This window comes from Carassius carassius, chromosome 25 (assembly GCF_963082965.1).
Source record: "Carassius carassius chromosome 25, fCarCar2.1, whole genome shotgun sequence".
Taxonomy (NCBI): Eukaryota; Metazoa; Chordata; class Actinopteri; order Cypriniformes; family Cyprinidae; genus Carassius; species Carassius carassius.
In genome coordinates this window covers 22,571,068-22,596,342 of record NC_081779.1, presented here as the reverse complement: position 1 = coordinate 22,596,342, position 25,275 = coordinate 22,571,068, and the positions used below count along the sequence as shown (strand labels likewise).

At 39.3% G+C, this 25,275-nt stretch overlaps 1 protein-coding gene across 2 annotated transcripts; it reads right to left on the bottom strand.

Annotated features, from left to right (window-relative positions):
- Nucleotides 1–16,896: 16,896 nt before the first annotated feature.
- Nucleotides 16,897–24,755, bottom strand: LOC132104425 (SH3 domain-binding protein 5-like). 2 transcript variants are annotated; one of them, XM_059509891.1, is made up of 7 exons: nt 24,510–24,755; nt 24,175–24,427; nt 23,882–23,944; nt 22,583–22,711; nt 19,880–20,041; nt 18,032–18,205; nt 16,897–17,642 (listed from the first exon to the last, which is right to left on the bottom strand). In XM_059509891.1, the coding sequence occupies exons 2-7, from the start codon at nt 24,418–24,420 to the stop codon at nt 17,019–17,021; spliced, it is 1,398 nt and encodes a 465-aa protein (XP_059365874.1). In that variant the 5' UTR covers nt 24,421–24,427; nt 24,510–24,755; the 3' UTR covers nt 16,897–17,018. The 2 variants fall into 2 exon arrangements, with proteins under 2 accessions (XP_059365874.1, XP_059365873.1); XM_059509890.1 differs by having other exon boundaries at nt 24,175–24,754.
- Between the last annotated feature and the right edge of the window lie 520 nt (nt 24,756–25,275).

The following is a 25,275-nucleotide window of genomic DNA, read 5'->3' as shown; positions in this document are numbered from 1 at the left end:
AAATGTATTTTTCTCTGCGGTATTGGTTTACGTGGCTATGAATAATTGGAAGTATTCATTTGAAGCAATTATTTTTAATGGTGCTTGCAGATAGATAGAACTATTAATAAATTAAAGATAGAACGATTGATAGACAGAACTATAGATAAATGATAGAACTAAAGATAAAGAGAACGATAGAACACATAGATAGATAGATAGATAGATAGATAGATAGATAGATAGATAGATAGATAGATAGATAGATAGATAGATAGATAGATAGATAGATAGATAGATAGATAGATAGATAGATCGCCAGATAGATAGATGGATCTTTTCCATGGTTGCTCACAGACAGGTAAGATCAGTGACAGCACAACTAACTCATCTGGGATCTGTTCTATCAGGTTTGACACTTGAGTTCTGATCCCGGGATGATGCGCAAGAGGGTATCGGACAGCACATGAATGAAGCATCTCGTAACACGGCATGCAATGCTTTACCTGAATCAATTTTATATTTTAATTTAAAAACATACTATAAGGAACATACTATTGGTAATAATAATCAATTTTGAGCATCGAATAGCATATTAGAATGATTTCTGAAGGATCATGTGACAATGAAGACTGGAGAAATGATGCAGAAAATTCAGCTTTACATCACAGGAATTACATTTTAAGATATGTTACAATTGAAAACAGTTTAAATTGTAATAATATTTCATGATATTGCTGTTTTTCCTGAACTTTTCATCAATTAAATGCAGCATTGATGAAACACTTTCTAATTTCTTAAAGGTGCCATAGAATGCAAAAATCACTTTTTTAAGGTGTTTGAACAACGTTGTGTGGCCGCAGTGTGTGAAAAGAACCAGCCTATAATGGTAACAATCGACTCACTCATTGTTTTATAATTCCAAAAAATCATTAACAGTCTCTCCACAGAGCAGTTTCAGACTATGACGACAAAGTTGGTCCCGCCCATTTGTGACACTCTCAGCCCTGTTAGCATATACACAGCCCTGAGTGAGAAGCTGCGGTCTGCTATTACATTTACATTTATTCATTTAGCTGACGCTTTTATCCAAAGCTGTTTTACTGTTCTCTGTTCTCTTGCTGTAGCTGCTGGAGATACAATGTCACTGCTAAAGAGCCATTAAAAGTGTTGTGTGTTGGGATGCACCAACGAACATAGGAGTCTCCATAGACCACTGAGGATATGGTGGTTACCTTTCATTTTCGAAGGAAATGTCCCGGTAAAAAAAGGGAAAATTCTATACTTTGTGCTAACATTTTACACCGGACTGCCTCACAAAAGAGGGTCAATTCAGCGCTGGATTTGTGCAAAGATTGCTTCTGAATGAGGAATCAATACCAATGCTTTGTGCACAAACATCCAGACTCCAGACAAAGTAACCATCACACGCCATATTTTGTTTTCCAAAAGAGCTTCTTGGCACTCCTTAAGTCTAATGTTGCTAACGCTACCATTGTCTTTGCCTGTTTTCACTAATGCTGCCTTCAAGTGCCACCAGAATGATTGTGAATAGGAATGTGGTCGTTAAAAATTGCGTTTGGAAGCAATGTGTGAGGATCAGTAACACGGTCACTGTAACACCGGTCGCCTGCGAGCATGAGCTCTTGAAGCTCTGCACTCTTCTGAGAAGGGTTGTCCAGGTTTTCACACAACAAAACCCTCCCATGGACATGAAAAGTAACCCACGGCAACAGTGCTAAAGTAGCCCAATTCCGCGGGAAAACCGTTGTCTTGGCAACACTTGATGGGAGGCAGAAGCACCAGCGCATTTTCATTTAAAGTGTCCCTATTATGCCATTTTTAAGGTAGCTAATATTGTTTTATAAGTCTCCTAAAACAAGTTTACATGCATGCAAGGTCAAAAGACATGTTAGTTTTCTCAGAAAGCAGATTTAATTTTACCTTATTTCTAAAGGATTCAAAGAATCAGTCTCTCTAAACCCCTCCTTTCTGAGAGTCCTCACTGCTGTGATTGGTCAGATGGCGCAGTCCTTTGTGATTGGTCCAGAGCCGATCTCTCTATGGCTCTGGATTGGTTTACCGCATACAGCGTGTGTTGGAAACTAAACGCCATATGCTATGACAGAAAGACAGTTCTGGAGACTTGAAAATAGAATTGATGATATGGTTTGTAGCTTACCAACTGGAGCAGGAGTCTGATGATAAACGGTTGAACTGGCTGATTGACAAGGAAATGATTCACCAGCAGGACTGGAGCAGGACATTTCTCAGTGGTAAGTGTCAAGTGTTGACAAGTTTGTGGTAATTATGAGATGTGATCAAACAAATTTACCCTCACAGCATAGGATACATCGTCTTCTTGACATGGTTAACCACATAGAAATTTTACTGTGTTTGTGGGCAGGCAAGTTGGCGACGTAAAACGTGGTGTGGACATTATGCAAACTTATTACTTAGTGTCGTAGAGCCTTAACAGAATAAGATTTAAATTCCTGACGACTCATTTAGTCAATTGAAACTCTTTTTGACTGACAATAACTTTATCTCTCGTGCACTGTCGGCTTGACAACTTTGCAAATAGTTTATGTTCACATATAGCTACATAACACACTGCATGAAAGTTAATAGTCGAAAAGGCACAATAGGGGCCCTTTAATATGGAAGCAGATTAATCTCAAATATAATTCACACAAAAAACATGATTCACACATGCGTAGACAATTTTACATGCATGAAACCTAATTCATGTACACACAAAACATATCCACGTGCGTGAAAAAAAAATATATTCACAAAAAGCAATTCACATGCGCAAAATAAAATTATATACTCTTAAAATACATTTCACAAATGCAAACCACAATTCGTAGATATACAACTGTGCACAAAAACCTTTGAATGTTTAAAATGTATGAGTGTATCCTTGCATTTGAATGTGCAAATCGTCATTCACGTACGAATCGCCTTAGATATGTGTGTGTGTGTGTGTTTTTGAGACTTTCCTGGCAGCATAACACTCGTAACACAGAGCAGTCGTACTCTTTAGCCAATCAGATTTAAGCTTATCAATCGACCAATCAGTATCACGTGAGGGCGGGCCTACCTGCATGTTACGTCATCAGCTTTCGACCAGTTCATGGCTGAGCAGAGGTAAGTGCAGTTAATCGTTCATTTCTGTGTTAACTGAAGTTAAAGAGTTCGAGATCAGTTGAAGCAATAGTTTATGAACTATTAACTGATGTAAGCAAGTGTTGTTGTAATCAGATGTCCCGTATCGTGTCAAAAATGAAGAAGAATGATGCTTGTTTTGTTGTATTTTAGCTGAAGGTACAGACAGCTCTCAGCTACAATCACGCTAATGATTGCAAAACAATCATCTGTGGTCAATACCCATCGAGATTGTTCTTTAAATAGTGAATAGACCTATTTTAATGAGCAGCCAGTGTTTTTTTGCCATTTGTGTATGATCCCTGTTTCCCTGCATTTTTCAGGATTACTCACCTTTGGTGTGACATCTGGATAGCAGTCACGAACATCTTAATTCATGTTGTTTCTTTATATTCTCTTTTATACTTTTTTTGTATTTATGTCTTAATTGGTAACACTTTATTAAAAAGTTTCATTAGTTAACATGAACTAACAATGAACTGCACGTGAACAGCCTTTATTATTTTTTGTTAATGTTAACATTTACTAATACTTCATTAAAATCTTGTTAACATTAGTAAATGCACTGTAAACCAACACTGAACAGCTGTATTTTTACCAAACATTAACAAAGATTAACAAACACAGCAACAAATGTATTGCTCATGGTTATTTAATACATGAACTAATGTTAACTAGTTATTGTACCTTATTGTAGACTGTTACCAATATATTCAACATTAATTTCCTTATGCTGTATTGTAATGTCAAGGTTTTTAAATAAGGTTTTTATTGTCATCTTAAGGTCTCACAGGACAATATTGTGAAGCATTCATTTTACTTTGCCTAGTAAAGTTTTAAGTTTTATGCTGATAAGACAAAGGTACTTATCATAGAGAGGCAATTAAGATTATGCGACTAAGGTTACTCAGTAAACTCTATTCAAATACCATCACTTAATTTCCCATATCCTCTGTCTGCACCTCTTGTACTTTAAATATCAGGACACAATCTTATTGTCCTATATGTCCTAACAGAGAGGTCTACTGATGACCGGACTGAACACAATTCATTTTTTTAACTTTTCACTTGATGTATTGCAATTATATTTATATACTTTAAAAGCAAAGTACACTCTGAATGGATCTCACAACTCCTGAAGAGACGTATATTTCTCTGTACTGACTATTGTGCTTCACAGTTTAGACTGTCAGTTCATGATCATATGTAACAGGAACATTAATCATGATCAAGTCATTTTATATATTTTATTCCCAAATGATTCGGAAACTTTCAAATTAATAAAACGTGTACAAATTGAACTATGTCTGAATCTTTTAATTCTTACAAGAACATTTAATAATGCATGCATAGCAAGGCTTTATTCCTAAAGCGTGTACATATAGTCCGCAGGAGACAAATTAATACAGTAACAATGCATCACTTTCAACCACTTGTTGAAACAACTGTCAAAATGGATTGCTTGCAACATGACCTTTTATAAAGAATTACAGTAGAAATGGTAAGATCACAGTACTGGTTGTCTGCATCTTCATATATCATCCGTCTTGGAAATCTGAAACAATAAAACTACATAATATATGCAGATCAAAACATGTCTCCTATATGCACGTCATTACATACATTATCATCAGTTGAATGTGTGGTGGACAGGACCAGAAGTGGGTAGAGTACCCAAAAACTGTACTCAAGTAAAAGTACTTCTAGAAATATTTACTCAAGTAAAAGTAAAAGTACTAGTCTTGAATAGTTACTTGAGTAAGAGTAAAAGAGTATCGGATAAAAAATCTACTCAAGTAGTTAGTTACTAGTTACTTTGGGTCATATATACTGAGCCTATTTTTATTTAGATATATAGATAAAATGTATGTTATGTGTGTGTTTGTATAAATGTATATATTTCATCAGCCTTTACTCCAATTTATGTAATTTATTATAAAACCCTGTGCGTTTACTTAAGTAACAGACATAGGTGTCATGCCATAACATATTTTTAATACGACTGACTTTATATTAAATGTGAATTTAACATTGAAAGTTAATGTGATATAAATATTACTACTAATCTTTCATTGTTCAGAAAGAGAGCAAATAACATTTACATTATTAAAGATCATTTTCACTGACAGTCTAGATTTCAATCACTCTCAGAAACTCCCATTAAAATCACTGAAACTGTTAACACTGTGAAATCAATATCTTAATTAAAGATTCGTACACACATCTGCACTTTGTTGTTTCTGACGAGAGAATTCGCCAGAAAGAGGTATTCAGTCAGTGAACGAGTGAAGGAAGCACCGGCATTTTAGCGATGACTCATCTGAACGCCTCTGATTGGCCAATGCTTTAATAAGCTCAAAAGAATCATGTGTGATTTGTTATAATGCGCAGCGCTGTATAAACGCATCTATCTCTGGCTAAGCGCCAGCAAGCAATCACAGATCTGAATTTAGCAGCTGATAATATGACTCGCTGAACGTACTTGCACCAGTGTGATTGTATTAAAATTAATAAAATCTTAATCGGCTATTTTTTGTCTTTTGGAAGCCGCATTCAACTTGACTCCCCTCTGTTATAAGCCACACACGTACAACAAACTAATGTCACAGTGGTATCGTGTACTGTAATCGAATGTAGCCCAAGTTATTACCTGTTAAACAGTAGACAGCACACGCGGTGTTCATCTAATAAGGATCTCCATCGCTAGCAAATAATAACCTTTGCAGATTTCAATTCAGTGCAGTTCCAGCCACGTTTTCAACGCTCTTTCTGTTCTTAAACGTTACAACTCCGAGTGAACCACTTCAGACGCTCAGCGCGTGCGGCAGGGAACTGAACGACTCAATCAAACTGATTCATGAACCAATTCACTCGTTTGCCAATTGGTTTGATCAAGCCTTTGAACAGAATTGACTCAAAAGAATGAATCATTCGCGAATGGGCATCGCTCATTGTCCAGAGAAAAGTAGACGGCGCGTTTGGAACAAACTGAAGCATTTATAACATTTATTGCATTAAGATAAAGTAACTAGAGGAGCGTCGCCCACAGTAACGAAGTAAAAGTACAGATTTTCCCCCAAAAAATTACTCAAGTAAGAGTATAAAGTACCCATCTTTAAATATACTCCGAAAAGTATTCGTTACCCCAAAAAATTACTCAAGTAAATGTAACGAAGTAAATGTAACTCGTTACTACCCACCTCTGGACAGGACATGAAAATCCATCAGTACTAAAAATAAATGTTTATATTCACATGTGGACTAAACAGCAGTTAATAAACTATTGCTTCAACTGATCTCTAACTTCCCTTTCATAGGTCACTTCGATGCTGCGGTGACGTCACCACGTATGGGAACACCTTCGGTGTGACGAATGTCTGAAGCCCTATACCATCCCGCCAATCTTATTGGCCAAATAGCGCGTGGCACCGCCCAGCATGCGTAAGCATATATATACCTGGTGCCGCGCGCCATTTACCTCAGATTTCATTCCTTCAGTACGAAGCGAATCTTCTGTGCCCTATTATCTCGCGTTCTCAGCGATCATCTACGAGCAGTATACTCCTCTCCGCGGACGCGATGAGTCAACGAAAGGTAGGAGCCGTATGATGGGTTATCACGAGGAGGCACTTATGAGAGGTTCGTTGCAGCCTCTCTACAGGTTCTCTCCTTGATAGCCTATGGCTACAGTAAAATATGCATACACTTCCCCTGTGCACTAACGCCATTAGGAAGTATCCGCGCTCTGGAGTGTATTTCTTAAGTCGCCTCGCGTCTAACCCCCACCGTTTCGCTTCTGCGGTCGCCGAGGCCCCGCACGAGGTGTTGGTTAGGGACGATATGTGCGGCTTGAATATGAATACAGTGATGCACTGGAGTTCCATGTGCTCGCTCTCCCCCACTCGAGCGCGTTAATCAACAGTTTTGCTCTTCAAATGGTGGATTACGGCTCACACAGCCGCCGCGTTTTCGCTAGCGGCTTGGCCCGATGTAATCTTGTTGGATTGAATCCTGCCGTGGATACGCTTCAGGATTATATACAACGAAACGCAGCGAGTTGACGCACACGCTTTTCTTCATGTTAATATGCCAGGGACTATGCCCTTCACTGAGAGCGCTGTTAGACTGCTAATGCACATCTACCCTCTCACTGCAGTCCCCATACTCTAACTTTGACTGTCTCGCAGCAAGGGCACCTCGAGCGTCATTGAACTGAGCTATCATTCGCGCGCCCCCTCAGACACTCTGCACAATCCAGTCTTCAGAGTTTGAGGGACGGCGCGGAGGCTGGCAAAGATGGCCAGCGTATGACGGTTCACACAGCCGCCGCGTTCTCGCTAGCGCGTGGCCCGATGTTTATCTTGTTGGATTAAATCCTGCCGTGGATACGCTTCAGGATTATACACAACGAAACGCAGCGAATGTGACGCATGCGTTTTTCCTTCATGTTTGCTTAGGACTGTGCCCGCCTCCAGAGAGCGCTGTTGGACTGCTAATGCACATCTAAGCCTCTCACTGCAGTTTCCACACTCTAACATTTGACTGTCTCACAGCAAAGGCTCCTCGAGCGTCATTTAACTGAGCTATCATTCGCGCGCCCCCTCAGACACTCTGCACAATCCAGTCTTCAGAGTTTGAGGGACGGCGCGGAGGCTGGCAAAGATGGCCAGTGTATGACGGTTCACACAGCCGCCGCGTTCTCGCTAGCGGCGTGGCCCGATGTTCATCTTGTTGGATTAAATCCTGCCGTGGATACGCTTCAGGATTATACACAACGAAACGCAGCGAGTTTGATGCATGCGTTTCCTTCATGTTCTCTAACATTGACTGTCTCGCAGCAAAGGCACCTCGAGCGTCATTGAACGGAGCTATCATTCGCGCGCCCCCTCAGACACTCTGCACAATCCAGCCTTCAGAGTTTGAGGGACGGCGCGGAGGCTGGCAAAGATGGCCAGTGTATGACGGCTCGCACAGCTTCCGCGTTCTCGCTAGCAGCGTGGCCCAATGTTTATCTTGTTGGATTAAATCCTGCCGTGGATACGCTTCAGGATTATACACAACGAAACGCAGCGAGTTTGATGCATGCGTTTTCCTTAATGCTTGCCAGGGACTGTGCCCTCCAACAGAGAGTGCTGTTGGATTGCTATGCACATCTAACCCTCTCACTGCAGTCCCCACATTCTACATTGTTTGCCTCGCAGCAAACGGTGCTTCGAGCAGCATTGGATTGAGCTGTAATGCCAAACGTTCCCTCAGACACTCTGCGCAATCCAGCTTTCAGAATTCGAGGGGCGATTCAAGGGTCCTGCACAGACGACCCATTTATGACGGCTCGCACAGCCGCCGTTTTTCGCTAGCGGCAAAGCCCGATGTTCAATCTGTTGGCCTAATTCCTGCCGTGGACACGTTTCAGGATTATACACAACGAGATGCAACGGCTCTTATACATACACTTCCCCTGTGCACGAACGCCACGAGCTTTTCGTGCCCGGATATTTTAACATGTATGCAGGAAGCGGAAATTTTGAGACCGCTAGTATGGTCTCGGCCGTGTGTGAACGCTTGCCCGACATTTCTCTATGGGTGTTACGCACGATTTGTCATGGATACACCATTCAGTTTCAATAAGGCCCGCCTCCTTTCCGCAGAATTCTTTCCACGGTGGCGAAGCCGATGGAAATAGCGGTGCTGCGACAGGAGATGTCAACTCTGCTGAGCAAAGGGGCTATAGAGGAAGTACACCCCTCTCAGATGGAGGCGGGGTTTTTTACAGCCGTCATTTTGTGGTAAAAAAAAAAAAAAAAAAAAAACCCACTGACGGATTACGACCCATTCTGGGTTTACACCATCTGAATCTTGCACTCAGGAAGTTCCTCAGATTCGCTTTAGAGAGCAAAGCGTATTAGTATTTCTCAAAATGCATGGATGGATCTCTGGCCCCGTTGCGGCACCAGGGCGTTCGTGTTTGAACTATTTTAGGCGATTAGCTGGTGTTTAGCGCAATCGCAGACTCAAGCACACTCTCATGGGGATCTTGTGCTGAATCATTTAACAGCCTGGGCTTACGTATGGAATGTTTCACCCCGTTGTCTCCACATCGGACGATTCCGGTGACACGGCGATGTGTGATGTCGCTTAAAAATATGTATGTCAACCGAATTCTCCTGACTGAATTCTCCTGACCGGAGTCCGGCTGGGGATTTGCGCTTCCCGAGAGACTGTCACGACGGATGCGTCTTTGACCGACTGGGGAGCTGTTTGTCAAGGGAGTTGGCACATAAACAGGTTGAAATTACTGGCTGTTTTTCTGGCTCTCCAGTATTTCTCGAATCTGCTGATCGGCCGTCATGTGCTGCTCAGATCAGACAACACAGCGGTTGTGTCATACCTGAATCATCAGAGAGGATTATTCTCTCGCCCCCTGTGCAGGCTGGCGAAACATGTTCTTTGTTTTCAGAACTAAATTCTATCGATCCGAGCTGTTCATGTCCCCGGACGTTGGACTTTGGAGCGAATTTGCTATCCAGGCAGACTCTGGAGCAAGCGGAGTGGGGATTGCACCCCCAATCGGTGAGTCTCCTATGGCAGATTTTCGGGGAAGCGAAGTGGAATTGTTTGCGTCAAACACGACTGCGCATTACCCGCTTTGGTTCTCCCTATGCCCTCCAGCACCCCTGGGCTTAGATGCATTAGCCCACAACTGGCCCAGGACCAGTTTGTATGCGTTTTCCCCCAATCTGTCTGATTTCGGCGATATTACGCAGAATAAGGGTGGACAGGGTGGAACAGCTGCTGCTGGTGGCTCCGCGGTGGCACACACACAGCCGTGGTTTGTGGATCTGATCAATCTGTTAGCGGGCTCTCCATGGGAGATTCCCCTCAGACAGGATTTATTATCACAAGCACAGGGACTGATTTGGCACCCGAGGCCAGATCTATGGAATCTGCGGGCGTGGCCTCTGAGCAGAGTGAGTTCATATGTCCCGGTCTTTCTGCTGAAACTACAGAGACTATACTGAATTCTAGAGCAGCTTCTACGAGACGCTTATATGCTTTCAAGTGGAGACTGTTTACGGCCTGGTGTGAAACTCATAATATGGATCCAGTTTACTGCCCAGTGGCGTCAGTACTGGAGTTCCTTCAGGAACGTTTTTTGGATGGAGTGACACCAGCTACCCTAAGGTTTACGTGGCAGCCATTCAGCTTACCACGAATATATAAATGGTGCCTCAGTGGGCCGTCATCCACTGTTTCTCCTTCATACAGGGTGCGCGACGGCTGAGGCCTTTCCGCCCCGTGCGGGTCGCTTCATGGGTTTTTCCATTGTGTTGCATGGTTTATCAGGGCATCTGTTTGAGCCCTTGGAATTGTTCCGGATAAATCCTGACTTTTACAGCACAGACTCTGTGGAAGTGTTGTTGCGACCAAGGCCTAATTATGTCCCTAGGTCGCATCTATCCCTTTCGCTTTCAGCAGGTGGTCCTGGAGGCTTTTTCTCCTGCTGCGGCGGAGTCTGGGGATCTAAGTCTTTGCCCTGTAGAGCGTTAAAGACTTATGTGGATCGTACTGCCCCATGGCGTGAGTCTGACCAGCTGTTTGTCTGTTTTGGACATAAGAATAAGGCCATGCAGTTACGAAACAGTGCATGTCCCATTGGCTGGTGCAGGCTATTTCCTTGGCCTATGAGGCGCGCGGGCTCGCTTCGCCCTTAGGAGTAAAAGGTCATTCCACGAGAGCAGTGGCTTCTTCTCAAGCCTTTCTCAGTGGATCTTCTATGGATGATATCTGTGCTGCGGCAGGCTGGTCCTCACCGAGCACTTTTATCAGGTCTTACAGTCTGGATGTGAGGATGGCTTCTGGCTCCCGGGTTCTCTCCGCTTGACCAGATGCTTCCTTGGATCCAAGCTATCAGGTACGTCAGGCGTGATGGTATAGCGTTCCCATACGTGGTGACGTCACCGCAGCATCGAAGTGACCTATGAAAGGGAACATCTCGGTTACGTATGTAACCTTGGTTCCCTGAATAGGGAACGAGATGCTGCGGTTCTGGCCGTGCCGTACCTTGATAGCTTTCTTCTTCGTCATGAAATCTGAGGTAAATGGCGCGCGGCACCAGGTATATATATGCTTACGCATGCTGGGCGGTGCCACGCGCTATTTGGCCAATAAGATTGGCGGGATGGTATAGGGCTTCAGACATTCGTCACACCGAAGGTGTTCCCATACGTGGTGACGTCACCGCAGCATCTCGTTCCCTATTCAGGGAACCAAGGTTACATACGTAACCGAGATGTTCTAAACAGAAATGAACGATTAACTGCACTTACCTCTGCTCAGCCATGAACTGGTCGAAAGCTGATGACGTAACACGCAGGTAGGCCCGCCCTCACGTGATACTGATTGGTCGATTGATAAGCTTAAATCTGATTGGCTAAAGAGTACGACTGCTCTGTGTTACGAGTGTTATGCTGCCAGGAAAGTCTCAAACACACACACACACACACACACACACACACACATATCTAAGGCGATTCGTGCGTGAATGACGATTTGCACATTCAAATGCAAGGATACACTCATACATTTTAAACATTCAAAGGTTTTTGTGCACAGTTGTATATCTATGAATTGTGTTTTGCATTTGTGAAATGTATTTTATGAGTATATAATTTTATTTTGCGCATGTGAATTGCTTTTTGTGAATATATTTTTTTTCACGCACGTGGATATTTTTTTGTGTGTACGTGAATTAGGTTTCATGCATGTAAAATTGTCTACGCATGTGTGAATCATGTTTTTTGCGTGAATTATATTTGAGATTAATCTGCTTCCATACTTTAAAGGGTCATACACTTTAACAGAGCGTTTTACTTACCCTAAAAGTGGCAATATTAACAAGCTATAAAAAAATGATCTTTGGGGTGTTTTGAGACAAAAATTTGCATACGCGCTCTGGGAACATCAGAGATCAATTTAAAATATTGTATCAATGCATTCTATGGCACTTTTAACACAAATAAATGCTGCAACTCAAACTAATTTTTTATCTACATCTTTGAATAAGTTATGATGTATGAACTTTGTGAAGGAACAAGGCTTATTCCAGTCTGAAATGTACCCCTCCAAATTGACAATCAAAATAATGCATCTTCTGATGCGTTTCCCCTCAGGTATCCCAGCAGTGGAATCAGTGAGTCACAAAGTCCCGAGTGAGAAATTTTGACATAATGAAAACCAGAAAGAGAGAGAGAAATGTGCAGGAGTAGCTCTGGATACAATTGCTGTAGGTGACACCTCATCTCTGAGTTCAAACCCAGCTGTCATCATCTTGGCTGCCTGTCTCTATCATAAACTCCCACATCTATTGCCAACTTTACTCTCTGCAGTCACAGAGAAATTAGTCTCTCACCTTAAACTGCCCTCATCCTCCCTTTTACTGCCCTTTCAACATGACAGTTATCACATTTTACATCACATTCATCCTTTGCTCTAGTCCTCACACACACCTTTCTCTCCCCAGCGGCCGGTTTCTGTTAGTTCTCTGCTCGATATTTATATAATTGTTGAATAATTAAAGACTGAAGACAGAGGATAATCTCCTCCTCTCTTTCTCTTTTCATTATGGAAGTCCTGTTCTCCAGCACATCTGATTGATTTCAAGTAGCTGGAGTGCCCCACTGCTCTCAGCTCAACATTTAGCTTAAAATACCTGAGAAACCTGGGAACTCGCCATTCTTCTTGATTACAATTACCAAGCTATTGAGACACGTTCAGTGTAACTGGTAATTAGTGGTGTTTGTTGAGCCAAGCGTAACTGGAGCTCATTCGTTAGGCTTGTAATTCTAATAAGCCTACATGATGTCGTAGCCCCAGCAAGCGTCCTTGTCCTTCTTGCTTTTCTCATTTACAACAGCATGCATAATAGACACAATTATGAGAAATAAAGCCATAATTACAAGTAATAAAGTTGCAAATTAAGAAGAAAAAAAAAAGAGCCATGCAGTTACATTTTAAGTTGTAAAAATAGCCACAATTAGAAGAAATAAGTCGTAATCAAGTCACTTTATATTTCTTGGTTTCGACTCGATCTCTTGATCTAATCTCAGACAGAAATAGTTAGATACACTGTCTAAAAAAAAAAATATTTGCAATTGTGAGATATAAATTTGTACTTGCAGTGTGAGTTATAGTGTTGCATTACTACAAGCAAAGCAGCAATTCCGAAATATAAAGTCACATCAGGAAGACATAGTTACAATGACAAGAAAAAAGACATAATTAGAAGAAATACATTTGGAATTGAGAGATACAGTTACATCTAAGTCACAATTATAACGTTGCAGCTGTGAGACAGTCACATTGTGACATTTAAAATCAAAAGCACTAAAATGACATTAAAATGTCAAAATAGCACTAAATCCTTACAGTTGAGACAAAGTAAAAGTTTTGAGAGAGTCACAATGTGAGTTACAGTCTAGCATTACAAGAAACAATGTCAACATTTTGAGATATAGTTACATTGTGAGATATAAAGTCATATCGTGATATAAAGCCACTGTCTATAATTGTGTCAAGTGAGATTAAATAAGAAACAAAAGAGCACATTTGTTCAATTCAAGTTTTAATATATCTAAGTGTGCAATAAATTAACATTTACAGAATAAGTTACAGTGTCAGTCACGTAAGGATTATTTGTATTCCTCATAAATCAGCTTGTATATACATAAAGTTCATAAGACAGCAGCATACTGGATTAATTCTACAGATCATCATCAATTTACTATGAGGAGAGGTGAGGAATCTGTACACAGCAGGTTATGATGGGGGGGGGGGTGGATTTACCGGATTTGTGGACAAAAACTACAATAACTACATTTAAAAAAATCTAAAAATAACAAAAAACTCGGGAGAAGGGAGTAGGATGTAAACTTGCAAACAATACTGCACTGTTTGTTCAAACAGCTAGCATATTACATGATTTCAATTTCAAGTTCACATCATTCAGTCGCTCGACTGTTGTATTATTTACTCAACTTTCCTTGTAAAAATCCAGAAGAACTGCCACACTTGTAAACATGTACCGTTTCTTGTCTTTCTGTCAAGACAAAACCCTCTTACATTCCTGGACTGACCTAAAATCTCTCAAACAGATCAAAATCAATACAAAACAGTACCCTAGATCTAAAATATATCATAATGCCACAAATTGATGACCTAGAACTTAATGTTACACAAAATAATACCAACTGACAGTCAAAAAAATTTATAATAATAATAATTTATTCCAGATATAAACTTACTGAGAGAGATCTGGAGATGGGAACCAAATACAGCAATATTACAAAAAAAAGATTCCAGGTTACATACAAGTTAAGTTCGATCAACAGCGTCATACTATCCATCATCACAAAAAAGACTTCGAGTCAGGTTGAATTTCATTCTCCTAAACAAACCAAAAAAAGTGTTAAACTAACAATGAAAGCCTATCAGGGAAGTGTACAACTGTACCCATAGACCGGCAATGTATAGTAAGAGATAACAGAAAGACAAGTGAGTTTGATCTTCAGTGTTCAATCCATTTCTCTTTTGTTTTCCCTCTCTTTCGCATTGTGTGAAGTCTTTTCTGTCTTTTTTCACCCGATCCCTGACCGATTGTGAAACAGTAACCAAGTAGACAGGATCAGAGCGTAAGAACTACAAATCTCTGCGGACTGAATAAAAGATCACCTCGGCCCCATCCCCCCATCCTTATTGTTATTCATTAATTTGCCGAGAACATCTGAACCCCCCTTTGCTACAGTGCAGTTTTACAATAATGCCACGTCAGTCAGTGTAGGTGTGTTAATATCCTACTTCCTCTCAATTACTCTATTTCTTATGTCCAAAAATGGATGCATTATAATGTCTGAATCTTAGTCATCACCCCTGGAGGAGCTCTCCGCTCATCTGAACCGTCTAGCACTGTAAGTTATGGAAGCCAGTTTCCACTATCACAAAAAAAAAAAAAAAATATATATATATATATACACACACACACAAATATTTATAATAAAATTAACAAGACTATTGTAGGTTTATTTCATGCAATTTATATAACATAAAATAGCAAAACTTGCAAATGTGACTCATAATTGCAACCTAAGGTCTTGCAATGTAACAATGGGCCTCATTCATGAAACATGAACAGGAATTTTGTGTCAAATTGTTTGTAAAGCCATTCTCAAGTAATTTTTCAGAGTCATGAATAAACACAAATTGTGTTTAGGAATTTCATATAAAAAATTTATTCATTAAAGATGAAAACAAATCATGAATCTAAACAAATATGATGTCATAATTCAACTATGCTAACTGTGGATTCTAAAATTCATTTAATACTTGTTTATCAAATATGAGGTTTGAAACATTTGTGATCTGAATGAGAGTTTTCTGGAAGGTCCATTTTATGTGCAAATTACTCCAAATTCACTCATATATTTACGAAAGATTAATGAATGAGGCCCATCGAGACTTTATTGCTCTTAACTGTGACAATATATTTTGAACTGCAATTACCGTTTTATAAAAAAATGTTCACTCTGTGGTGGAAACAGGCTTCCATAGTTAGTAGTAGATGAAGTGTGTAATTTTTGTAACAATTCTCCAAATTTAATGTGCAGCAATAATGTTTCCATTAGAATGTTGTTTTCCCCGAAAAGTTCTATTTTTTAGTTTGATCGTCCCGACCAGCCCGACACAGCAAAACTGGCTCAACCAATGGCATAAGTTTGGGGGTGGGATTGTATGTTTATGTAACCAATAGAGCATCACAGTCCCGCCCACAGCCCGAGAGAGATTAGGTGCCGGAAGTAAATTTCCCATTCATTTCTCCCATTGACTTTTGGAAAAATCCGTATCTAAAGAGTTTTAGAGCATGTGTGAGGATAACCAGCTACGGCTGAACTCATAAGCATACAACATATATTTTCGAGTGAAAAAACGAAGAGAAAATCCCAAAAAAAGTCAAAGGTACAAGACTGTGTACATATTTTCATTTCGAGTGAAGGAACTACTCAATCCCATAAACCACCGCGCCTCACTGAAGTCGACTGAGGCCACAACCGCGATATTTCAAATCTGACGACAGCCGCACAAACTTTTTCCTCCAGTGAATTTTATTTTATATAGTGAATGTGCAGTTAATAGCAGTTCTTTCAGTATTAATCGTGTAAATAAATAGTGTTTTATATAGGTATTGTATTGAATTTCATATTTATCATTGTGTATTTTATCGTGTATTTTATATTGTGTGCGTGTGTGAAAGCGGTTAACAATAACGTCAGCAACATGGTGCAGTGCTTTGTCGTTGCCATGAATTATAACACAAATGTTTAAGTAAATGCACAAAAAGGTATGCCTAGGCTAAATATTGTTTTGACAGTGCCATCATAAAATGCTTGATATGACTCATACCATATAAAGGCTACAGTAGCCTAGCTAAAGGTTAGTGCCCCATGAACTTTTGGCGTTTATATGAGCATATACTATCGCTTAGCACAGCCGTAGCTGGTTTTAAGTCTACCGTGTATGGTTACGTTTTTATGGCTTATACCCCAGTTGTGAATGCAGAAATTGTATTGAATTCTTACTTATGGCACCGGCTGTGGGCGGGACTGTGATGCTCTATTATGTAACCAACCAGAAAGTGTTTCAGGAAACCTGTATGTTTTGCAATCCCATTAGTCGACCACAAGGGGCGCTGCAAATGCAGAGTGTTTTCAGTCTGATTCATTTGTAGTCAGTTGAGACGCTCGTCTGGAAGCCTGCAGGCAAGCTTTAGCCCTCCAAGATTGGGGTGGATTAACAGGCAACTCTAATTTCCTGTTTCCTCACAAACTAATACTTCTGTGGTGCTGCTTCACAAAGCTCTCACGCTCTCTATCTCTCTGCTGTCTGTCCGTCCCTGAGGCACCTTTCTCTTCATCCTGTCTCGAGAGGTTCGCCACCTTTCTCTCTACTATTCTATCGTTGACCCTAAATCCTCTCTCACTCTCCACCTCTTTCTCCTCACCTATTATACTCCCGACGTCACTAAGGTCGCCCAAGTGCTCCACAGAATCAAACTTCTCTAGGTCAGAGGCGATGGTTTGCAGGCTGATGATTGACATGGAGTCTGACTCCGCCTTTTCCACCCTCTCTCTTTGGCCCCAACCTGCCTCCCTGTGTTTCTCCACCCACTGCCTGGTTTTCTCCTGATCAGCCCAGTCATTATCCATTAAAGGATTGGCCACCACCCCTGCATACGCCCCTGCCTTGATTACACCCTCAGACTCTGCCCCCACCGGAGAGCTCCGCCCCCCAAAGGCTCTGTTGCGCTCTCTGGTAGCACGAATGCGACCCCTTTGCGCATGTATCTGCTCGCTGATTTGCTCAAGGTTGCGGAGGGCAACAGAATATCGAGTCTTCACCTTTGCCACCCGTTCCTCCAGGTGGACGACTTTGGACTTGTGCTCCTGTAAATGAGCGATGATAATCATAAAACAATGGATAAAAAGATAATTTGTCACATTCATGCAAGAAATATCTAAATGACATTATAGCAATCACATGAACAGAGGATCATCCAATCAGAAAAAAATATTTTAGAATAATTAGGCATGTACTACAAATACTGATATTCAACCCAATTATTTTCATGTTATGGTCAATAACCAATAACTGGCTGACGTTATAAAAATGCATACTACTTTTTTATACTACAAAATGTAAAAGACTAAAACAAACAAGCAAAAAATTCATAGAATCAAATCCATTTCATAGAGGATTTCATTTTGTTACTTAATTCGATACGGCTAGCATACCTTCAATACCATTACAGCAGAGGCCATTCTCTGATGCATACCTCTAAGATGTGGTTGAACTGAGCCTTGAGCTCAAAATAAGGCTTGGACTTGATAATGACCCTCTTAAGAGCCTTCTGCAAAGTCTGCACACGCGCTTCTGCTTCCTGACAGAGCTGAGTGACACGCTGGTGCTCCCTCTCGCTCCTCAAACGCTCCTCTTCTGCCTCGTTAACCTGAAAACAGCAACATGTCAAATGTGATATCCTGTTCTGTTTATTCTCATATCTTTCTGTATCATTCATACAAAGACTTGACAAGTCAATATTTAGATTTATGCATTTAGCAGACGCTTTTATCCAAAGCGACTTACACTGCGTTCAGGCTAACAATTTCTATTATAATGTGTTCCCTGGGATTTGAACCCCCAACCTTGCGCTTGCTAAGTCAATGCTCTACCAGTTGAGCTACAGGAACACTATCGCATAAAATCGATATATTATAATATCAATATCGCATCAACTTCTCAATAACAGAGTATTCTTAAGAGTTTATAGAAACTTAGGACGATAACATTCAGGAATGTTAAAGGTACAGTACTTCAGTATAAAGTTTACTTGGTTCTATTGTTTAAGTTGTTCTATTACTGGTAATTTGTTTCTTTCTCTATATTTTATTACTGTTTACTAAAATTATAGAATTTGCTTTAAGTTAGCATAAATTGCCTGAATAACCCAGTTTATTTATGTAATGTGATGCATTTCAGTAAGACATGATACTGAATGAGAAAAAAAAAGCAATCTGGGAATTGTTAAAAGTGGGCATTACAAAAGAGAATGGAGCCAGCCTGAATGCGAGTTCGTTAAAATAACCTTTTGGCGATCCAGAAAACCATACAGCCTAAGTGACATCAGGAGAAAGGTCACTGCAGAGAAAGTTATTAAATCTTGATTAAAGATAACAAAGACAATTTTATTCTTTGGAATAATGTGCACAAATAAATCATCTACAGTAAGACGAGGCACATCCAATGTTATTATTCTGTTGTAATTTGTTTCTTTGATATTTTTTATTACCGTTTCGTCAGTAATAAAATGTTCTGCTGTAATTAGTTTCTTTGATTTTTTTTTATTACTGATTGTTAGTTAAATGATTAATTAAAAAAAATTGAAGCATTGTTTACTCATTTGTAGCTTTGTTCTATTGTTGCTATTCTTTTGTTACTTCGTTATTTTTTTATTACATTATTTTACATTATTTACATTATTACATTATACATTATTTCGTTATTTTTTTATTACGACTAATAACTTGAACGATCAATTAAAAAACTTCAAACACTGTCATTTGTATTTTTGTTCTATTCCGTGTTATTTTTCTGTACTTTATTACTGACTGCTCACTTTGAATGATTAATTTATCAATCTGAATCAGTGTTTACTTAAATTAACTTGGTTCCATCGTAATATTTTGTTATTTTGCATGTAATTTGTTCTTTAATTTATTACTGACTGTTCACTTGAATGATTAATTGAATTAAGGCAATGATTATAATAAAGAAGTCCGTTTAATAGCGTGTAAGTAATTACTATAAATAATTAATTTCACATCTGAAAAGTGCTGCTTCATTTTACTGGCAGGGCTTGAATAAAATATAAATGAAGAAATGTAACCTTGATCTTTAAGTGTAGGTGTGTATTCATCAGCATTATTGATTGCTCCCACTGTCACAATCAAATTCACACTAACCAGCTGTGCACATTTAAAGAAGACACATTAAGATTTAACAACAAAACCTACAATTGTAACAATGAGGGACTGATTTGAGCAATTAAGACCTGTTGTAAACCTAAGAGCATTTTACTGTTACCGTAATTATAAAAAAGCAATGCTGAGTCACTGTGTTGTACCTTGGCTGTGGCGTGGTTTAGCATCTCTTGCCAGGTAGGGTCCAATGTGTTCCTGTCAGCCAATAAACCTTGCTCAGCCACATAAACCATCTCTCTGGCAGCCGTGTGCATGGAGACAGCCCTCTCGTACCTCAGCGCAGCCTTCTGGGTCTCCTGTTGAGCCTGTGGGTAAGGTCATCCGTCATATTTCATATATAGCAATCAATCAGTCAGCTCTGTAAACATGCAGCCAATCAGAAGAAGCGATGCTGACCTTACAGAGAGACATAAAGTGAATAGGCACTGCAAGTCCTTCCAAACTTTATATCAGGTTATATGTATGTAATAAAACACTAGCTATGGGATGTGGGATCAGTATGGAAGAATATAACAATTTAACAGCAATATTACTTATGTAATAAAAAAGAAAATATAAGAGAGAAGTACTCTGTATAGTACTTCTCAAACCACAAAGCCATAACCATCCACTTTATATAATGAGGATGAAATGGCCAATAGGAGTTGAGGACTGTAAAGCTGACATCAATCCAATCATACCACAAACAAGGCTGGATTTGAAAACCGTTTAGCTCAAAAAGCCTGGCTTGCTGTCAGTGAAAATTGCTGTGCACAAATCCGAACACCCAAACCAATCAATAAAAGTCAGGAACCGGGAATGGCAGGCCAGATTTCATTGGGATAACTTGCTGGAAATATGGCATCCTCGCCAAGGATGATATCTGACTTTGGCTACATTCATATCGACAATTGCATTTGCTAGCTGCCTCTACAAATGTTCAGTTTACAGGAGGGGAACAAATGATGTCTGCATAAATGAATATCTGAAGCCAAGACCCTTTTTATTGCTGCGATAGCCATGAATATCACCTTTAAACATAATGACAGGAACAAAAGTTAATATCTAAGATGATGACATGTGTAACTCCAGAAAGTCTCATCAGAACTGGAACTACATTCTTCAAGTCAAAGCTTAATAAACAGAGTAGAATTGAGAAAACAACACATTCATGCAGAAAAGATTCATTGCAGTTCGTACGGCACATTTTAATTGAACTCACTCTCGAAATTCAGTTTGAGACCTGAAAATCTTGGCAGATAAGTCTGAATATAAAATGAGGATGGCGCTCTTGTTTATAACTGAAAAGTTTGTGAATATAATATTATTTTGCACAATATTCACCAATAAAGATTTATTCAAATCACTAGGGAGGAGAAAATATGCCTATAAAAGGGTTTGCGAAAGCATAAGGTCATTATTAAAAGCAGACACACATCATTTTCAGAAAACTATGCCATTTTTCTCAGGAAACCCTATCAGAAGGTGCAAGACGTAAATACAGGAACTGAATTCAAAATTATTAGAGGCACTGGATCTTGCTTTAAATTTGTGTATGTGCAAAAAACATATTTTCAGAATTTACCAGACTGTGGGTTGCCATTCCAAAGCTATCTGTCTGAATGTGTATTGCTTAAGTAGCGCTGCTCTAAAGGGGATCAATTTAAAGAAGCAACTTTTTCGAGGGTGTTTTAGTATGCAAGCTGTCTAATACACATACATACACTCATATATATATACCAGAGCTGGTGAACAGTGACTTCTTTAAATGCCCATGCGATCTAATTTATCAATTTATCAGAAACCACAAATAAGAAACTCCATGGCAGGTGTTGATTTAAAAGTAGGGCTGTTGCCTGGAATAGTCAATAAGTGTATATTTGGCAAAAACCAATAAAAAAAAAAGTCACTATGAATACTTTGCTCAAGCATGTTGCCAAATAACATGTCCCTTCAACATAGTTTGTCTATGCCAAAATGAATGAAAATATGTTTTCAGTGCACTTTCAAAATTTGCTTTGCTAGAAAAAAGATGAAAATATACATATATTTGTTTATGATCAAATGTTTTTTCCCATTTGATCTAATGGAGTTAAGCATCAAATACGATGTGGTTTTCAGTATTCGAGATCAGGAAGCAACAGCACATTTTTCTGCTTTGGCAAGCATTTCACGGGCTGCTTTTCTTGCACATGAAATAACCCACAGCCCCACAAACCTACGAGGATGTGGAACAATAATGACGATTCATAGCAATAAAGCGCAGGCCCCACAGTTTTATCACTTGCCCAAATCCCTCCGCAACTGCCACAGATTTGCAGAAATTTACCGTTATTCATCAAATAAATAATTTAAGGACAGTTACAAAAAAATTTAGCTTTGCATCACAGAAATAAATTATGTTTTAAAATACAGCTATTTCTAATTGTAAAACTTAATCAATATGGAAAACGACTACATTTATTGAGCTTGTCTGCTCGTTCTTATTTACAATTTCTCATGAGAAGGACTGACGACGACCAAGTCAAAGTTTACATTCGGTGTTTTCAATCACTCTCTATAGCCTCGGCTAAATGATTTTCATCAGTTCACTTACATATTCGAAATTGGCTGCAAAGTGTTAATGAAAAGTGATGTGCAAATCACATCTCGTGCTATCAGGGTTGATCACATTAACACACTCGCTCTTTCACCATAATGATCACTGCACTGAGAACAGTTTTTAGTGGTTCAGCGGAAGGATTTTTCACAATAATGAGACTGGAAATGAATCAACAAACTACAAAAACATCTTGAACTCATCTGAGTAGATATGAAGCACACAAAAATGCAATATTATGTTCTCTTGCTCTCAAACACACACACACCTCTTTAGCGAGTCTACGGGCTTCGTAGTAAGGTCTGGCTTTCTCGATGCAGGCTCCCAGCTGAGAGCCCTGAGCGTTGAGTTTGCGTGCTGAGTCTGTGAGGATCCTCCTGTAGCTGGATCTCGCTTCCTAAACGAGTGTTAGACAGAGATAAAGATGTTTATGTTGCGTAAAACACATAAACATTACATATATTAATACTCAAATGTATTGGTTATCAACTGATCAGCACTCACAACTTAAACTTGGTTCACAAAGACAGTAGCGGATTAAACAATATAGAAAGAAAATAAAGTGCAAAAAAAAAAACAGGGCTTGAACTCAAACTAACCCACATGGCCAGTTTGATTTATCTCTCTCCCTCTCTTTTTTAAATAAATTTTGAGACAATATTGTGTAAAACATTGTGTCATACACACTACCATTCAAAAGTTTGGGGTTGGTATGATTTTTCAATATTTTTGAAAGAAGTCCCTTAAGCTCACCAAGAATGCAGAGCAAAACAGCAGTATTGTGAAATATTATTATAAATAAAAACTATTATTTTCAATCTGGATATATTTTTTTTAAATGTAATTTATTTCTGTGATGCAAAGCTTAATTTTCAGGAGCCATCACTCCAGCCTTAAGGTGATACACAATCCTTCAGAAATCATTCTGATATGCTGATTTGCTTCTCCATAAACATTTATTATTATTATTATTATTAATTTTGAAAACAATTGTGCTGCTTAAGCCATAATAGTTTTTAAAATGATAACATCTTTACTGTTACTCTTAAACAATTTTATGCATCCTTATTGAACAATACATTTCTTTTAAAAATGTCTTACAGATCCCAAAGTTTTGAACAGTAGCATATATTATAAACACTGCATCATGGCACTTCAGCAATTTTTGTGCACATCTCATTAGCAGTTGTTAAATTGCTTTATTGCATTATGTTGAATATAAATGATCACTATCTCAGCTCTTCTCACCAGACGTAGTATAGCCACTGATCATTAAAAATAATTATATTTATGGTCATTCACCCACTGAAAAAGATTGGAGCTAATTCTGGCTTCACAAAAAAACGGTGAGACAATAGAACAGGTGTGAAGTGAGTGCTATTATTAACTACTGTTGCCGAATGTAATGGCAAGACATTATATCATTCAAAACTCTTAGGCTGTGTCTCATCACGTGTGCATTTCGAATCAGGATGTCTACCCATAACATCTAAAGACACCGTCTATGTCTAAGTAGGCAACTCATTAGATTTTGAGACACGTCCCTAGTGTCATACACATTACTCACATCCAGCTGTAGTTCCAGTCTGTTGATCTCATCACTGGCCTGATTCAAGTGCTCCAGCTCCTCCTGACAAGATAGTTGACATTCATTTACTATTAATAGAAGTATTAAATAACAGACAGAGGCATATGAATTTATATTAAACCGGTAAAATCACAGACCAGCAAATCTTATTCTAACATTTTGCTATTACATTCTATGAATAGAAGCAAACTGTGAATAATATATGTCATAGTTCACGGAGTTCAGAGTCATAGTCACAGTATCAGGTTTATTTTGGGTCCAAATCCTAATACCTGAATCCTGGGGTCCAGCTCTTCCTCATATTCCTCCTTATCTTCATAAAACTCCGCCTTATCTTTCCCTTCCACCACAGTGCTCTCGGTTTTGCTCGTGATTTCCTCGTTTCCTCCATCCCCGCTTCTGTTTTTTAGGGTGTCGTCCCTCTCCCCGGTGTCCACCGCGGCGCTCTGCTCTCTCCACTGCCCGGACTCAGGCTCCCCGGACCCGGGGGGGTTCTCACGTTGACGACCCGGTTCCATCCGTGGCCTTGAGAATGACCCGTTTTGTTCTTAGAAATCAGAAAGTATAAGTGCTTATATGTTTGCCATGCCTATAAATATATATCTACCCGAGACTTTGCTGGTAAAGTGCTACATAATCGGTGAAGGAGAGTCATTTAACGGCGCAGGCGTGTTGTTTGCAGCGGAAGCGTCACGCAGAGGAGCTGACGGCGCGGAATGACCCGAGCTGAACCGTTAGCTTCGCTGCTAACTGCAGAAATCACAGCCTCTACAGTCTCCAGACCGCACTGCTCAGGGCTCACAAACACAGCGATAATTTAGTAGACTGACACTCTTAATAGTTTCCGTGATTTCTTAACCTCGCTATTTCTTCTCTCTAGCTGTCTTTTTATTTTGGTCTAGGATGATCGTTACAAAGATTTTCCACTTAACCCAAAGTTCCCTCTTAGTTACGTTACTCCAGTTATTGTTACTGTAAAACCATATAATCATAATATAATCTAAATTAATGTGGGATCTTCAAACAGTAGGCTATAAGTAACTCAGGAAAGAAAAAATCCTGATATATTTTTTTATTATTTCATAACAGTGGTGTCTTATCACTATACTAGCTAAAACAACGTAAGTTTAGGTAAAATATGTGAATCTGAGAAACCCATCAAGTATTTCACGTTTAAAAGTAGTTTTATCCTGCAAACATCAAATTTAATAAATTACATTAAAACGTGTGACATTATTAACATTATTTTGATAATTAAGTGCATTTTCGTATTTTTCTTATTACCATATTGCAAAGAAAATACCTCATTAGCCTTAATTTCTATTATATATTCCATTCATTTTAATGAAAATTTGTTGTGGACACAGAAATCG

What these genes read in the sequence shown, in the direction of transcription:
- LOC132104425 (XM_059509891.1), bottom strand. Translation starts at nt 24,420, where the DNA reads ATGGAACCGGGTCGTCAACGTGAGAACCCCCCCGGGTCCGGGGAGCCT. An exon ending in AGCTGGACCCCAGGATTCAG is followed by an intron (nt 23,945 to 24,174) that starts GTATTAGGATTT and finishes CTATCTTGTCAG; the next exon opens with GAGGAGCTGGAGCACTTGAA. An exon ending in GACTGGAACTACAGCTGGAT is followed by an intron (nt 22,712 to 23,881) that starts GTGAGTAATGTG and finishes ACACTCGTTTAG; the next exon opens with GAAGCGAGATCCAGCTACAG.